At 41.8% G+C, this 18,629-nt stretch overlaps 1 protein-coding gene across 1 annotated transcript in view; it reads left to right on the top strand.

Moving 5' to 3' along the window:
* Positions 1 to 18,629, top strand: part of MGAT5 (alpha-1,6-mannosylglycoprotein 6-beta-N-acetylglucosaminyltransferase) — a 381,222-nt gene that overhangs the window by 348,293 nt on the left and 14,300 nt on the right. The window contains exons 13-14 of the mRNA XM_007937586.2: positions 1,217 to 1,333; positions 8,931 to 9,005. Of these exons, the coding sequence (XP_007935777.1) occupies positions 1,217 to 1,333; positions 8,931 to 9,005 (192 nt within the window). The remainder of the gene's footprint in view (positions 1 to 1,216; positions 1,334 to 8,930; positions 9,006 to 18,629) is intronic.

Genomic DNA, 18,629 nt, shown 5'->3' with positions numbered 1-18,629 from the left:
AAAATGCTCTCACATATGCCCAGAATGTTGCTTTAGACCATGACATTAAAGGGATATGAAAATGAAAGTGGAAACAAATTTGAGGGATACATGTAACTATCTTCAAGAACAGACTTTTAAAAGAATTCTGTATGAGCAATATTCACACTTGGTTTCCTGGCCACCCCTTTGTTCTGAAAATAAAACATCTTTTGGGACAAATACCACCTTTCCTTACTCTTCTGATTGCAAATTGTCTTTATGAATACCAAGGCTGCAATGCAATGCTGGCATATGTTTCTGAAACCATCCCAAAATTCTGTTCTCTGGACAGGTCATTTCTTATTCTGTCACATTTCTGTACGTACCATTAATCATCCTCTTATGACCTTAAAGCCTTGGTTTTTACTGCATTTTTCCCATGCTTACCTGTTTATCCTAGATAGTGTTTGTAATGGGCACTGGGGCACTGGTTTGATCTGATTTTTTCAGGGTTGGAGTATGGGTAAAGGTAAGTGTTGGTTATTCTATTGTGTGAGGTTGAAAGTTAAAGCTATCTGTAACAGCCTTCATGCCACTTGATTGTGACATTCTCGTTTCCAAATGAAATTCAAGATTTAGAGTCATCACTATTTTGGTTGTTGTTAGCTGCCATCAAGTTGGCTCTGACTCATGGCAACCCCATGTATAACAGAATGACAGAAACATTGCCCAGTCTTATACCATGTTCACACCCATTGGTATGCTTGAGTTCTTGTTGTAGCCTCTATGTATTTTGAGTTCCTCCCATCCTGGGGATCTCATCTTCCAGGACTATACCAGACCATATTCTGTTTATGATCCATAGAGTTTTAATTGGCTAATTTTAGGAACTATGCCACTAGGCCTTTCTTCCTACTATGTCCTAGTCTGGAAGCACCACTGAAATCTGTCCACTATGGGCGAACCTGCTGGCATTTGAAATGACAATGGCATTGCTTCCACCATCATAGCAACACATAAGGCACAGTACAACAAACTGATAGACAGGTGATGATACCTACTTTGGAGCCATCACTATTATGTTCTCTGCTTATGAACATTTAGGAGATTTTTATCATTGAGAAAGACAGGACTATTTTGTTACCTACACAAGCACAACTCAGTACCATAAAATGCATCACACTTGATCTAGCCCAAAAGGTTAAAAGAAAGTAAATGTGTGTGACACTGAGATGGTTTGTTTTTTATTTTCCAGCTGACATCTCAGCATCCTTATGCTGAAGTTTTCATCGGCCGGCCACATGTGTGGACTGTTGACCTCAACAACCAGGAGGAAGTGGAGGATGCAGTCAAAGCAATTTTAAATCAAAAGGTGTTTTTTCATTATTATTATTGCTGTTATTCCATTTTTCCCATTTGTAATATGAACTGCAGTGTGTGGAGAGCACTAAAGGCTCGTTGTTATAGTAAATAGAGCTTTCCATGGCAGCTTAACCCTGGAATTAGAAAATAGCCAAGCTGGAGGATTTGACCTTGGGATTTCATAGATGTTCTGTGAAATGAAAACAGAGGTGCTGCACAAATGTGTGCATTGTATAGATTCTACACACTCTTTTGGCATTATTTTTGGGTGCCAAGCATGGTAGTAGAAACTTGAATTGTACTTGGCTCAGTGATCTAGTTACATATGCTTTTCAAAGATGTGAAAAGATAGGCCTGGTAGCCATTGTTTCACCTAATAAAAAGAGAAACCAAATAGAACCAAACCCACTGCCATTGAGTTGATAGCAGCCCAATTGGGTTACCAAGGCTGTAAGCTCTGGTAGCATAGTGCCTAAGGCACTTCACTGCTAACCAGAAGGCTGGAGGTTCAAACCCACCAACCACTCCTCGGAAGGAAGATGGGGCAATCTACTTCCATAGTGATACTGCCTCGGGAACCCAAGGAGGGGTCGCTATGGGTTGGGTCCGACTCCACGGCACATAACAGCAATAACAACACAAATCTTTACAGAAGCAAACTGCCTCATTTTTCTTCCATAGAGCGGCTGGTGGGTTCGAACCACTGACCTTTTGGTTAGCACCCAAATGCTTTAACCATTGTACCACCAGAGGTCCTTTAATAAAAGGAGAGGATAAGGAATGATTAAAGAAATACTGAGAAATGTTTTGTGTAGCATATGTTTTTTCTACCTAAACACTTCATAGGATTATGTTATGTAAAAATAAGGACCATTTCTGGACTCTTCTGATCAATTCAGCAGACATTTATTAAGTATATACTATACACAGAGCACCCTAACCCGTTGCCACTCTAACCAGTTACCATCAAGTCAACTCTAACTCACAGTACCCCATGTGTGTCTGAGTAGAACTGTGCTCTATAGGGTTTTCAATGGGTGATTTTCAGAAGTAGATTACCAAACCTTTCAAGGCACCTCTGGGTGGGCTCGTACCTATAACCTTTTGGTTAGCAACCAAATATGTTACCATTTGCACCACCCAAGAACCCCTTGAGCCACTCTAGGGAATGCTTCTATGAACATAAATGAAGCTCACCTATAGGAAGTTTACCATCCAGTAAGAATGAATTAAATTATCCTCACCCCAAACCAGTACTGCCTAGGACTATGTCAGGTACACCCTGTCTCCTATACTTCTCTATCAGAGCAGTATTTATACATGGTTATAATTTTTTTTTTAAGAGAAGCAGTTCAGGTATGGTTATGAGGGTAGGCCTGAAATCAGACAGCTTGAGTTCAAGTTCTGACTCTACCACTATCTGTCCTCTTAAGCAGTTACTTAACCTCTGAGCCTCAGTTTAGACTAGGGCCAACATTACCTACTTTATTGGACAATTATGAGAATAAAATGATAGCGTATATAAAATGCTGACACTCTACAGGGTGAGATAGTCTGCTTCCATAAAGACTTACACAGCCTTGGAAACCCTATAGGGCAATTCTCCTCTGTTCTGTAGGGTCACTATGAGTTGGAATTGACTTGATGGCAGTGGGTTTGGTTTTGGCTTTATTCTTATCACCATGATTGGGGAAGGTGATACACTTCACCCATGATTGGGGCCCAGGGATGTCCTCTGTAAGGAAGAATTGTCCACTTCCCACACAACTTCCATCTTAGTTCCATGGACTTTCATGTTAGTTTTTAAAATCTAACTCTTTGGTACAATTTTAATATACTCTGAATTTTTTTAGGAAGGTAAATACCATGTAAATCAAGGGATATTTATATTCACCCTAATGGGAATGCCTTGTGTATAGAACGCTTACAGGGAGGTGCAGAGTTCTATCTGCTCATCCCTCATTGAAGCTGACTGTGCTTACTCCATAAATCCTTAAATGCTCTACAACTTAAAACCCTGGACCACATTATTCCACCTTATTCCAAAAATTATTTGAGGCGCCTTAAAAAGTAATAATAAAACAATAACTGATATGAAGAGAGAACCTCTTTTATGAGCTTCATCTCATTTAATCCTTCTATTATTCTGTGGAGTGGAACTGTTATTCCCATTTTGTAGATGTGAAAATTAAAGATGAAAGAATTTAAATAACTTAACACAAGATCACACAACTAGTGTGAACCTGTATTCAAACCCAGACTTTTTTTTGACTGGTTTGTTAAAACAGTGTAAAATTTAAAAAGGTAAAAACATGAAATGGATGAAGTAAAGGGAAAGATAAGAATAGGAAAAAAAAAAGATGGCGTAAGAAATTAGGTTAAGACCAAAATTATTGTCATGAAAATCCTTATACTTGTTATAAATGGATCAGAAACTTGGTGCTAGGCTTTTTCATGTTCAATTACAAGATTTTTAAATTTTAAATTACATGACACTCAAAAAGCAGACAAACAGGACCCATCATTAAGAAAGGACATGGTCAATAAAACAAGACTAGAAATGGCCTAGATGGTGGAATGATTAGAGAGCAAGTAAGGATTTAATTGAAAAGATGAACAACATGTATGAACAGATGGGGAATTTCAGTGGAGAGATGGGGAAAAAAAAAATAAGCCAAATAAAATGCTAGAAATGAGCAAAACACATTACCTGAAATGAAGAATTTGTTCTGTGGAGTTATAGGTAATCTGTACACAAGAGGGGGAAAAAAAATAGTGAATTTAAAGACTTGTCAGTAATAATTATTGTAGCAGAATGAGAAAATGAAAAATGAGGGGGGAAAATAGCATCTAAGATTTGTAGGACAATATCAGTCTAATTTATGTGTAATTGGAATCTCAGAAAAAGGAGAAAGAGGTACAGAAGAATTATTTCAAGAAATAATAGCTGAATTTTTAAAAAAATTAATGAATGGCATTAACTTCAGGTCCTTGGGTCTCAGTGAAACCTGAGTGGGATAAATACAAAGAAGAACACACCTAGGTGCATCATAGTCAAATTGCTGAAAATCAAACAGAAGGAGAAGATTTTGAAAGCAACCATAAAAAAATGTAACAGAGACCATAAAGGGTTCAGAGGGGCCAGAACCTGTGAGACCTTTAAACAAACTATAATAAGAATCCTGGATTTTATTATTAGTGTGCTGGGAAGTTTTGACCAGAGGAGTGCCATGATCTAGTTTACATTTTAAATTATCAAGAGACATTTTATGTATGCCTAACTCAAAATCTTAATGGTTAGTAAGTAGCATAGCCAGGACTCAAAGCCTGGTCTTCTTCTACCTTCTAAGAGTGAGGTCAGGCCACACTGTCACGTGGTCCCAGGAAGGATTTAGCTGATCTGAGAACAATCCCTTATAGGAATTATATCCAAAGTTGGAAAGTTGAGATGGGGAAAAGTGGGTACTAGAAGGGACTAGAAATCTCACAAGAAGCAGTGTCAAGAAGAGGAAATAGAGAAGATATGAACATAATGAAAAGTTTCAAAGGCCAGTGGTAACTACACATTGCAGCCTACAAACATCCTTCCTGTGACTCTGTCCATGTGAGGAACAACCCTTTTTCCATAAAGCTTCTCCACATTTGACCCTACATGGGTTTCTCTGTGATTAGATATGGTCCCAACAGCCCCTTTCATTCTACCCCAAAAGAGGCCTTGACTTATTCCAGAAGACTGTTATGCAGAAAAACTGTCCCTACCTCTGTCTACACAACAGTGCAAATGTGAAAGGCTTATCAGTGCTCTCTACCCCCAAATCCAGAGGTCTTGAGAGGTTCCTCACACAGAGGACCCTACTCCTATCCTTAGAACGGCTGGTGTGGCTCACTGGCAGAGGTGGCTTAAGAATATAATTACTTTTTTTTTTTTTTGCTTTTCCTTTATAGGAAAATTGTTTGGCTTCATATCCTTTAAAACAGTGAACTGGCCACAAAGCACTTAATGAGTCAGCATCCCTTTGGTGAACTTGGGCTTGGTTGATAGGCAAACAGAGGAAAAAACATTCTTCTGAGTTTACTGCATTAAGCCTTTTGAATTCATTCACTTCCGTTTTCTCATGGTTGCTCTTTGGGATATGTTACAGGAAAAGCTTGGGTTTTCAGCCTACTTCCCACCATGTAAATGATCTATTGGTCTGATGGCAGATGGCCACCAGTGTTCATCTATTTCACTTAGAAATTGGACTTGTCCACTTATAAATGTACTAGAACATGCATGGCCCCTGTTGTACGTATTCTGTGTTCCTTCTGTAAACCTTTGAGAAGAAACATATCCCTAGACTAGTTAGAGAAAGCTTCTGGAGTCAATCATGAATTAACAAATAAATGTCCTTTAAAATAAAATTTTAAAAATTACATTTAGTGTAAAGGGCTATGTCTGGGCCCCAGAGGCCAGAGCAAGTGTGAAAACTTGAGATGAGAAGGAACATGTTTGGAATTTGAAAATCAGTGATTCAAAGTGTTTTGAGCTCTTCAGAGATGAGCTCTCTGAAATAGTCACTTCTCTGTTCTTACAGAAAAGTTTTTCCATGATACTATGGTACTTATGGGAGCTCTGGTAGCATAGTGCCTAAGGCACTTGACTGCTAACCAGAAGGCTGGCGGTTCAAACCCACCAGCCACTCCTCGGAAGGAAGGTTGGGCAATCCTACTTCCGTAGTGATACTGCCTCTGAAACCCAAGGAGGGGTCGCTATGAGTCGGGGCCGACCCGACGGCAAATAACAACATGGTACTTATGGTTCAGTTTCTCTGAGTTTTATCTAGATGGACGGGAACAGGTATGGCTGAGCTGCAACCAGTATTATGCATCATCTAGTTATGCATTTAAAGGTGCATTATGATGTCATAAAATCATGGTTAAAGATTATTTCAAATCTACAGTAATATGTGGCTCAACACACAGTCAGGGGAAGAGAATGTCCTGAGCCCATCTCCTTGGCTGCCCACTAAAGGATGTCTCTGATGTCAATTGTCTCACATATATTTTGCCTAGTTCTCTAGATATATGCAAGTATTGATTTGAAAGGGAGACGGGGAAGGTGCTTGTCTACCCTGGTACCAAAAGATGCTATCGGACCCTCTCAAACTCTAATAGACTGGGATTGTTGGTCATTTTCTCCCAAATGAAATTACCTTTTCAGTTTGGTAATGGCAGCTAGCAGTGATCCTGATAACACAGACCTTATAGTGTTGGCAGAAACACCATGCAACAGAGATCAAGCCCACATTTCTTCCCCTTTCTTCAAAACCAGACCAAACTCACAGCCATTGAGTCAATTCTGACTCACAGCAACCCCATCTGGGTTTCCAAGGCTGTAAATCTTTATGTAGATCACCCCGTCTTCCTTCTGCAGAGCTGCTGGTAGGTTTGAACTGCTGACCTTCTGGCTAGCACTCAGATGCCTTATCCACTATGCCACCAGAGCTCCTTTCGCATTTCCTCAGGTATCATAATATTGATCAGATTGCCTCCTCCATTCCCATGAAGTGACTTCCAGTGTTTCCTATTACCCTCAAATCAAGTCGAGGCTCCTTAGCATAGAAATCTCAAGGGTTTTCTGGGAATCCTGTTCAACCTCCTGTTCTGGCTGTCCTCCTTCCATGTCTAATCTCACACTACTCACTCCACCTGGAGCTATTGGCACTCCCCAATCTTTTGCTTGCTGGGAACATACTTGGCCTTTAAAACCCAGCATCAGTAGAAGCTTGCTTTGACCTTCTGGCCCCCCAGCTGAACTCTTTGTGGCACTTTATTGTTCTCTGTTTTTGCATTATGAATCATTTGGTTACATGCTAGCTTCGTCTCCTAACTCAGACCCATGTTTTTAGCATTGTCGTGGGTCCTTGAACTGTTGTTCACCATGTGTCTTATGTCAGAGCAATCTTTCATTCAGCAGATGTTTACTAATTTCTTACATGTGTGACACAGAGCTCAGCACCAGGATACAAAAAGGCCCTTCCCCATGGAGCTTTACCTTCTAGCAAGTTATAATCACAACTTTTGTCGATGCCTACTATGTACTAGACACTGAACTAGGCACTTCACTTTTTAAAAATATATAGTCTTCCTATAGGACTTATCTCTAAAATTTATAGAAAACTCCAGCACCTCGACAACAAAAAAAGATTAACAATCCAATTAAAAAGTGGGCAGAAGACATGAAGAGACACTTCACAAGAGGATATTCAGGTGGCCAGCAAATACATGAAGAAGTGCTCACAATCATTAGCCGTCAGAGAGACACAAATCAAAACAACAATGAGATACCATTTCACCCCAGCACTAATGGCAAAGTTCAACAAGACAGAAAATAACAAATGCTGATGACCATGTGGAAAGATTGAGACTCTCATACACTGCTGGTGGCACTGGAAAATGATACAACCACTGTGGAAAGCAGTATGGCGATTCCTTAGAAAGCTGGAATTAGAAATACCATTTGACCCAGCAATCCCATTACTAGGTAAATATCCTAAAGAGATGAGAGCCAGGACAAGGACAGATATATGCACACCCATGTTCATTGCAACACTGTTTACAATAGCAAAAAGATGGAAACAACCTAGGTACCCATCAACAGAAAAATGGATAACCAAACTATGGTACATACACACAATGGAATACTATGCAACACTGAAGAATAATGTAGAATCTGAAAAACAGTGCATAACATGGATGAACTGGAGGACATTATGCTGAGTGAAATAAGTCAATCACAGAAGGACAAATATAGTATTAGTTCATTATTGTAAAAAGTCAAGGAAACATTTATATATGGAAGGAAACTTTGTATGTTGGTTACCAGGAGTGGGAGGGGCAGGGAAGGAACACTGCAAAAAAAAAAAGCATTGACCCATGTCACTTTAGTTTGGTGCATTTCCCTGTACATAAATTATATTTCAATCATATATATATATATATATATATATATATATATATATATATTGTTGTTGTTTGCCATCAAGTCGGCTCCAACTCATAGTGACCCCTCCTTGGGTTGCTGAGGCGGTATCACTACAGAAGTAGATTGCCCAACCTTCCTTCCGAAGAGTGGCTGGTGGGTTTGAACTGTCAGCCTTCTGGTTAGCAGTCAAGTGCCTTAGGCACTATGCTACCAGAGCTCCTATATATATATATATATATACAGCTCCTATATATAGGAAGATGGGGCAATCTACTTCCGTAGTGATACTGCCTCAGAAACCCAAGGAGAGGTCACTATGAGTTGGTCCGACTCGACGGCACATAACAACAACATATACATATATATAGTCTTCCTATAGCTTGAAAGAGATGGACTTTTCTTATCACCATTTTACATAAGGCACCTGAGGCTCAAGATGGTAGTTTGCTCAGGGTCCCACAGGTAATAAGGAGCAGGATGAGATTGTGAACCCAGGTCCATTGACCTCAAAGTCCATAGTATAGTCCCGCTGTGTGTGGACACCTGTATGTTGAGTGAATCAGTGGATGACTGGGAAAATGCTGAGTGCCCTCTGTGTCTTCCTTTCTCATGGTTCTATGTTTTCTATGTTTTGTTTCCATAGATTGAGCCGTATATGCCATATGAATTCACATGTGAGGGGATGCTGCAGAGAATCAATGCTTTCATTGAAAAACAGGTAAGGCTTTTTGAAAGCAAATCTGCCTTTGCCCTATCCTGCTTCCTGTTACCCCTAGAAAGTTCTCAAGAACAATTTGGAGCTCACCGTGATTTCACAGTTATTTTCCAGCTTTGGAAACTACAAAGCCAACTAATGGCTTGTGGACTATTAAGCCTGCCCTTTTCTGATTGCACAAAGGCATCAGTCTTTTCCTGGGATGGTGATGGTTGTTGTCATATGCCGTGGAGTCAGACCCTACTCATAGCAATCCCTCCTTGGGTTTCCGAGGCAGTATCACTACGGAAGTAGATTGCCCAACTTTCCTTCCGAGTTTCCTGAAGTAACTTAAAAATTTAGTTCTTTAGTATGATCTTTATGTGAAAGGTCAAAACCAAAAAAACAAACTCACTGCCGTTGAGTCAGATCTGACATAGCGACACCTCCTTGGGTTTCCAAGACAGTATCACTACGGAAGTAGATTGCCCCATCGTCCTTCTGAGGTAAAAGAAGGTCAAATGGATACCAGAAGACACTGTAACAGTTGACGTCCTCTTCAACTATCAGGATCTATGCCCTTGAGTGAATGCTGAGGGACGTCACATAAACTTTTCGGGAAACAGAGACAACTCTCTGGTTCTTCCTGATCTTCATTTCTCTTTCTAAGAAAGTCAAGGACTAATAGTTTCCAAAGGTCCTTTAATAACAAAAGTTCGGTAATTCTAAAAATGTTAGAACTCTTCTTGGTTTTCACACATCTTTAAAAACAAGACCCCTTTTCAAATAAAACCTTATGTGAATCCTAAGCGTAAAACAGATAAAAGCAGAACTTCAGTTCTGAAGCAAGAGAGAGTTCCAGAAGCCCCACCACCCCCAACAGAGTTTGGAAACTACAAATTGTGTTCTTGGAAATAAAGGCCAAGAGTGTCATTGGCCATCGCTTTTATGATATTTTAATTCCTTCAAGCTTCAAAAAGCAACACAGAGCTGGAAATAAATTGAGAACCCCCATGGGTAGGGGAATATGAACTCCTTGACCAGATTCCAGAAATAGGGGGCTCCCTTAAAGTGTAAAGTACAGTGTATCAGGGTGATCAAGAGATCTTACACCATAGGAGGTAAGGATTGTATGGCTGAAAATAGAAATAGTGTGGTGAAAGTATAAGTAGACACAGACTGTAGTCCCAAAGTAGGTTACAAGGGAAGAGTTGGAGATTGGAGGAGATTTAAAGTTTGACAAGCCACCAATAGCTCTTGGTGCTGCTGTTGAAGAGTGGAGGCTGTGGGACAGGGTCTCCAGGGTGACATTTCTGGTATCCGGAGTTCTCCTTAGCAGAAATTGAGGAAAGGGCATACATGGGAGTCCAGGACTAAGCATTTCTGATTGTGTGATTCTGGCAACATTACTCAACTTCTCTGTACCTTAATGTCCTCCTTTGTAAAATAAGGATAATAAAAGGACTTGCCTCATGTGAGGATCACATGTGAAGTGCTAAAACAGGGTCTGGCACACGGTTTCAAGAAATGCAAATTAGTCCTATTGGTCACTCAGCAGACTTGCCATGAGGGCAAAGCATTTGAATCATGATCTCATTTAATCTTCATAGGATGCCTAAGAATGCTTTACTTATTTTACCCTCATCATCATAACTCTGGTAGCCATATATATACAAACGTGGTATGAAGCACTCTCTAAACATTTAATTCTCATTTAATTCTCCCAGTTATCCTATGTATAAGTTTATTAATCCCATTCTCTCAGTATGGAAACTGAGCCTCATAGTCATGGGACTCCTAAATGGTGGGATTAAGATTTGATATTGGTTCCATCTGTGGCCACAGCTACACCAGCAGCCTGGTTGGGCTGTTGGGAGCTGGCAGGTGTCCACCAGCTGCCCTTCCATCTCTCTGATCTAAGAGAGGGACTTCTATGGCCATCTTCAGCCATGGATTTTAAGACTATCTTAGTTTCCTTAAGAAGCTCTGGTTGCATAGTGCCTAAGGCATCTAACTGCTAACCAGAAGGTTGGCAGTTCAAATCAATGAGCCACTCCATGGAAGGAAGGCTGAGCAATCTACTTCCTTAAAGATTTACCACCTAGGAAACCCAAAGGGGGTCGCTGTGAGTCGCTGTTAGTTTCCTAGTAGTGCTACAACATAAACACCACACATGAGTGACTTTAACAAACAGAAATTTATTTTCTCACAGTTCTGGAGGCCAGAAGTTCAAGTTCTGGGCACCCATCTCTAAGGGAAGGTACTCTGTGTGTCTGCTCTGAGGGAAAACCCTTCTGTTGGCTTCTCTATCTCTCTCTCTCTCTGGCATTCCTTGATGATCCCCATCTGTCTCTTCCCCATTTGTGCCTACTTGACTTTGTTTCTCTTGTGCTCTTTCTTTATTATAAAAGTGATTAGGTTTAAGACACACCCTACACTGATATGCCTCATTAACATAACAAAATGAGATTATATTTACAGTTATAGGGGTTGGGATCCTAATACATATTTTAGGGGACACAATTTAATCCTTAACAAAGCCATCTCAGCCCTGTCATCTCAGGAGGCTACCTGAGATCTAACTAGATCCCTGAAGCTGCTTCTGAAACCCACCTCCTCTTTTTTCCTTCACTCTCTAAGGGAAAATGGGTACTCACCACCACTCTAACAACTCTTTCTCACGCTTTTGCAGGCTGTCTTTAAGTCTTCTCTGAGCTTATGAAACTCAGGCCTCTGCAGTCAGTCCATATAAGTTCTCATGTCCTCTGGGGCCTGTTCTCTATTGCTGAGTTTCCTTTCAAACAGGAAGGTCTCATTCCCAAAATAGACCTTGCAAAATGCTTCCTAGTGCAGCGCCCATGCCTGGCTTGTTCCTGTCTATATCCCAAAGTGTCTGGCACATGGTAGGTGTACAGTAACTGCCAATTTAATGATGACTAAGTGAATGAAAAAGTAAGTGAGTGAGTGTGCTATTTATTCACACTGGGAACCAGGAAGCTCATCTCGAACTTGATAATTGGGGAAATGTTACTAAAATTGTCTCCTAGAAAATATGCTAATAAAACTGCCCTTTATGGTGGTGTAGGACCTAAGGCATTTGACTGCTAATCAGAGAATTAGGGATTCAAACCCACCAGCCACTCCTTGGAAGGAAGATTGGGTGTTCTACTTCCATAATGATACTGTCTCAGAAACCCACGGAAGGGTCACTGTGAGGCTGTGAGTCAGATCTGACTTGACAGCAGTGAGTTTGTTTTTTTTCTGTTTTTTGTTTTTGTTTTTTGGTTTATACTGTCTTGTAGGTATCAACTTTTATGCTGTGATCTGCAGTTCACATCAACCCAGAGATCTCTTTTTTGCCTGTTTGTTGATTCATTCATTCACTCCATGGTCATGTACTGTGCTGAGAGATAGGAAAGCAAAGAAGTCAGAGGCTCAGTCCCTGCCCTTGGACTGCTTCAAGTTTCTTGGAGAAGGTGGTCAAGTCCACAAACAATGCCACTGCTATAATAGTGATGTAGCCAGATGCTTTGGGATCATATAACCCAGCATGCAGGGAGGGAGAAAGGGATGGTATCTTAGTCAGAGCTCTATAGAAAAACGGGGAAGGGGTGGACATTGGTGGTTCATGGTCTCCTACCACGCAGGAGATCAATGCACCTCATGTGCAGTCATCACCCATCTGTCAGCGGAGGCTTCAGTATTACCATGATACTGAACACTTTTCAGTAAAGCTTCCAGACTAAGATAGACTAGGAAGAAAGATCTGGCTAACTGCTTCCAAAAGTCAATAAATAAAACCCTGTGGGTCACAGTGGTCTGATCTACAACTAATCTTGGAGATGGCACAGGACCAGGCAGCACTTCATTTCTTTGTGCATGGAGTTGCCAAATGTCAGGAGGCAGCTCAACAGCAGCCAACAACATAGAGAGACAGAAATTGATTTACTGAATCAATCTGAAGAACTGTCACACACAATTGTGAGGGGCTGGCAAGTCCAAAATCTGTAGGTCAGGCAATGGAAAGAGTCAGTTCAAGCAAAATGTCTTTTCAAAGTCTGGAGGCAGAATACACCCTGGGGAGACTCCTTTTTGCTCTTAAGACCTTCACCTCAGTGGATGAGGCCCACCTACATTTTTGTGAATAAGCTGCTTTGCTTAGGGCCCAGTGACTTAATCACACATAATTACTGTCTAACAACTTTTAGAGTAGCATTTGACCAAACAACTGGGCAGCATGGGCTATCTAAGTTGGCACATACATTCACTGCCCCAGGAGAGGAGAGTGCATCAGAGTCCTCTTGCAAAAGGTGCATCCTGAAGGCAAACTGGTGGTTCAAGGAAGGCTATACAAGTCAAGATGCAAAGGTGGGGAAAAAGAGAAATTGAGGTGAATTATACACATTTAGGTGCGATTGAGGAGAGGTGAGATGGGAGAAAAGGCTGGAGAAGTAGTGGATCATGAAGAGACTCAGATTGGAAGTCTCAATGCTGGGACAGTGATAAAGAAGGGTTTTAATGTGGGTGAGGGCCAGTGATGCTATCGGATTTATGTTTTAGGAAAATCATTCTAGGAAACTTGTGTTGGGGGCAATTCTTATCAAACCTTCTCCCAGTGCTACTAAACAAGTAGTTAAAACCAGTTGCTGACAAGTCACTTCGACTCATGGTGAGCCTGTGTGTGTAGAGTAGAAGTGCTTTGTAGGGTTTTCAAGGCTGTGACCTTCTAGAAACAGATCACCATGTCTGTCTTCCTGAGGCGCCTGTGGGTAGGTCTGAACTGCCAACCTTAACTGTCTGTGCCACCCAAGGACTCAAAATGAATAATAAAGGAACCTATTTTGAGTTTATCCCAGGGACTGAGAATAAATGTTTTTGGACCCCAGAATGTTCCCCCAGTGCTCCAGGGGAAAACTGGCAGTAAAGACCCCATTAGTTCACAGATTAGGCCTTCTACCTCTAACTGTTAGCCCAAGGTCTCAGTAGTGTTCATTATTTTTGCAGCTAGAAGTCTGTCTTCTAAGAGCCGCCAGCGGGGAGAAGGGGTGTTTCTAATATGAACAGGAAAGCCTCACGCTCCAAGGAGGTGGTCAGCCCAGCTGCCTTTCCTTGGAACTTGTAGGAGCTCTGTAGTTCTAATCTGGCTGATCAGTGCCCTCAGAACTCTCCTGTCATCTGCAAGGAAAACTGGAAAGCTTTTCTCCAAGAAACCTTTTAAGGTTGTCCATCACTCAAGCCCACAGGAGCCAGAGGAAGCCAATTGACAGCCATTTTGGAAGCAACAGGCTGAACGCACACCTGGGCAGCAGATAGCAGGAGGCCTGACTCATAACTGCCAACCTGGGCATGCCACCCAGTGGGAAAGACTCCTGGCCTCCCTCCCCTGCCCTTCATTATACTAACAATATTGATTTGGATTGCATGCTCATTTAAAATCAACTCTGTTAAAGAGATAACTGTCTCCAGCAGCAGGGGAGTTAGTATTGTGTTGTTACTATGTGTCATGGAGTCAGACCTGACTCATTGCGACCCCTCCTTGAGTTTCCGAGGCGGTATCACTAGGAGCTCTGGTAGCATAGTGCCTAAGGCACTTGACTGCTAACCAGAAGGCTGGTGGTTCAGACCCACCAACCACTCCTCAGAAGGAAGATGGGGCAATCTACTTCCATAGTGATACTGCCTCGGCAGCCCAAGGAGGGGTCGCTATGAGTCGGGGCCGACTCTATGGCACACAACAACAACAACAACATCACTACGGAAGTAGATTGCCCAACCTTCCTTCCGAGGAGTGGCTAGTGGGTTTGAACAGCCAGACTTCTGGTTAGCAGCCAAGTGGGGGAGTTAGTGCCAAGGTGAAAAAGTCCCTTGTAATCTGAAATTAAGAGCACTATTATTCCCTAGCCTGAGTGTGTCCTAGTCTGTGAAGGTTCTCCTTATCCATTTTATTCTGTTATACATAAGGTCACCATGAGTCAGAGCTGACTTGATGGTACTAACAACTCCTCCAGCAAATATGAAGAGAAATGAGAGTTAACAATCCTAAGAACTGCTGTGGAACCAACTTAAACTCCTGGGGCATCTGGCTCATGAGAGCCCATCTTGTACTCATTAAGACTATTCTAGATGCAAGAGCAAGCCTGTTAGTGAATCTAGATAGTCAAAGGCTACAGAGTTGGTGGAGGCCACGGAGGTTGCCAGAAAAGAGGAAAAGAAATGAACAGGGGAGAAAGTTGGCCCCAGTTTAGATTGTGTGTTGTTGTCAGAGGCAGTTGAGTTGGCTCCAACTCATAGCCACCCTGTGTACAACAGAATGACACACTGTGCCTTCTTCAGAATCCTGCTATGCTTGGGCCCACTGTTGCAGCTACTGTGCCAATCTATCTTGTTGAGGGCTTCCCCTTTTTATGAATGCTTACTCTTGAAACATCAGCTACTGCGTTTACATGGCCTGACTGATCCTGGAGATTCCTGTGTGGTGTGAATGGTTTGTACTCAACTGGAAACCTAAAGATTAGTGGTTCAAACCCACCCAGCAGTACCACAGAAAAAGAGGCCTGATGATCTGCTTAAGATAACAGTCAAGAAAACCTGTGGAGCGGTTCTACTCTAACACGTGGGGTTACTCTGTAACTCATGGGGTTGCCATGAGTCAGAATCAACTAGACAGCATCTAACAACAACAACTTATCTCAGAGACACTGAGTTGGTAGTGATTAAAGCCCTGGGCCCTGAAACTGTGCTACCTGGGTTCACATTCCAGCTCTGGCACCTTGGGCAAATTGCCTAACTTCTTTGTGTTGTTTCTTTTCTGTGGAATGGAGATAATAATTCCTATCCCATTGGGTTATCTACCAGCCACTCCTCAGAAGGAAGATGGGGCAATCTACTTCTGTAGAGATACTGCCTTGGAAACCCAAGGAGGGGTTGCTATGAGTCGGGTCCAACTTGATGGCACATAACAACAACAACATCCCATTGGGTTGTGAAGAAATCAAGGTTAACATATGTTGAGAGCAAAGAATCATATTTCCCACATAGTAGGTGCTCTCAAAGTCTGAGCTACTGCTGCTGTAGGAGCTCCAGAAACAAAGTTTCAGACAGCTTCATTGAGTATAATTTACATACTTTGAAATCCACCAAATGTAAGGGTGACTTTAGTAATTTTATAGAGGTCTGTAACTACCACCACAATCTTGTTTTACAAAATTTTCATCACCCCCAAAAGCTCACTTGTTTATGGTTGGTGTTCCCTCCCCCAGACCCAGGAAGCCATTCATCTGTTTTCTGTCTCTATAGATTTACCTCTTGGAGATTTTCTGGCCTCTTGCACTTCCTATAATGTTTTTGAGGTTCACCCATGTAGTAGCATGTATCAGTACTTTGGTCCTTTTTATTTCTGAACAGTATTCCATAGTGTGCATATGCCATCATCCAGTTGATGGGCATTTGTGTGGTTTCTCGTTTTTGCTCCTATCAACGTGTAAGTCGTTGTACAGACATATGTTTTCCTTTTTCTTGGATTCTTGTTCTTTTTGCCAGCAGGTCAATTGACTCGTGTTGCAGAGTAGAACTGTTCCATGGACTTTTCAGGGCTGACATTCGGAAGCAGGTTGCCAGGACTGCCTTCCAAGGAGTCGCTGGGTGGGTTCAAACCACTAGCTTTTTTGGCTAACAGTCAAACTTAACTGCTTGTACCACGTAGGGACTCCCTCATATGGTTTCCCAGGAATAGAAGGTGTATGTCTAACACTTTTGAGAGTGAGCTCATTGACTCAGTTGATTTGAGTGTGTAGAGATCATCCTTGGAGATTAGTCCTTATTGCTCTGCTTCACAGCCACCTTCTCTCTTGCCATTGTGGACACAAATTCACACTCACTGGCTACAAAACAACCCCAGGGCCATCTGTGGACAAAGTCTGCTTCTTTTTGAGCCCACAGGCTGAGAACTGTGGGCACCAACAGGCAACTAAAGTGTGTTTAATTCATTCAATTAGCCAATATTTATTAGCACTTTTTCTGTACCAGACCCAAAATAGCAAATGTCTCTGACCCTTGAAATAACTGGTTGAACTTGTCCCAGACCCCTTTTCTTGACCTGGGAACTCCTCACCCTCCTTTCCCACCCCCCGCCAAATTCCTGACCTTTGTTCCTCTTGATCCTGTCCCCAGACCTAACATCTTGGTCCAAACAGTGTGGATCTCCACAGAAATTCACTTGTACTTAATAGATCATGGACTTAGTGATTCTGATGAAGGACAGTGTTAGTTCAGTGGTCGATTCTCCCCTTCAGATTTGGATTTGATTCTCAGCCAGTGCACTTCATGCACAGCCGCCATCCTCCTGACGATGAGGCTTATGCATTGCTGTAAAGCTGAACTGGTTTCAGCAGAGCTTCTACACTAAGATAAACTAGGAAGAAAGGCCTGGTGATCTACTCTGAATATCAGCCAGTGAAAACCCCAATGGATCACAATGGTTTGATCCACAACCCATCATCAAGATGGCGCAGGACCATACCATGTTTCATTCTCTTGTGCATAGAATCACCACGTGCTCCCCCAATTCCTCTTTCCTAGGGAGCAGCCCCATTCCCTTGCACATACCTCTAAGTTTCCTTCACTTCTCTTGGTATTTTTGTGAATAATGTTTTCTCCATGCTGTTACTTAGCCTTCATTACAAAGCCGCTGCCCTTATCTCTTCTTCACATTGAGTTGTGTTCATTTGTTCAGCACATCACTTGTTCTAATTAATTTGCTGATTAATAAACCTTTTTTGCTGCAGTTACTACATGGAAATTTCAGGATAATCAAATAAATTTAGAGAAATTTGGTGACTGGTTGAAATAATTCTGAGAGAGCAATGCACATGTTCTGTCATCTAAATAGACTTGTTAACAAGATTGGAAATTACTTGTTACAGCTCATTCTGGCAGCATAGTTGCATTGCTAAGTTGAAATGCCCTCCTTTTCTAGTACTACCAAAGCTCCAGAATACTAAACCCATTCAGTTCAGTCCAGTTCAGTAGCTCTTTATTGAACACCAATCATTTGCAAAGCCACTAACTCCTACTCAGTCCTCCTCTTCTGGAGCCTTCTCTTACCACCAGCACCAAAACTCCTCCCTTTCCCACAAAGCTAATCATTTCCCTTCTGTAAGTGACCTTTCTATCTTACTTGGACATCTGTTTTTTGTTGTTGTTGTTGTTGTTTGTTTTTACTGCTTGGTATTGTTTTTAAGTATCTGCTTCACTTACTAGACTGTAAGCAAATTCTTTCAGCCCAGAGAATGTGTCTCATTCATATTTATATTCCCAGCACCCACCATTAAACTTAATATTATTTGGGAATTTTTGAATGAATGTTTAAGACAGAACCTTTAAAGCCAATATACCAGTGTTTCATGGAGAGTTGTTGAACGATGATGCTTGAGTCCAGTCTGAGTCTAGGCTGCCCCCTTGTTGTTGTTGTTGTTGTTGTTATTTGCCGTTGAGTCGGCCCCGACTCATAGCGACCCTTCCTTGGGTTTCCGAGGCAGTATCACTACGGAAGTAGGACTGCCCAACCTTCCTTCCGAGGAGTAGCTGGTGGGTTTGAACCGCCAGCCTTCTGGTTAGCAGTCAAGTGCCTTAGGCACTATGCTACCAGAG

The sequence above is a fragment of the Orycteropus afer genome, unplaced genomic scaffold (genome assembly GCF_000298275.1).
Source record: "Orycteropus afer afer isolate SDZICR_OR568_19922 unplaced genomic scaffold, OryAfe1.0 scaffold00004, whole genome shotgun sequence".
In the NCBI taxonomy this organism is placed as follows: Eukaryota; Metazoa; Chordata; class Mammalia; order Tubulidentata; family Orycteropodidae; genus Orycteropus; species Orycteropus afer.
This window is presented reverse-complemented; position numbering and strand designations above follow the sequence as displayed.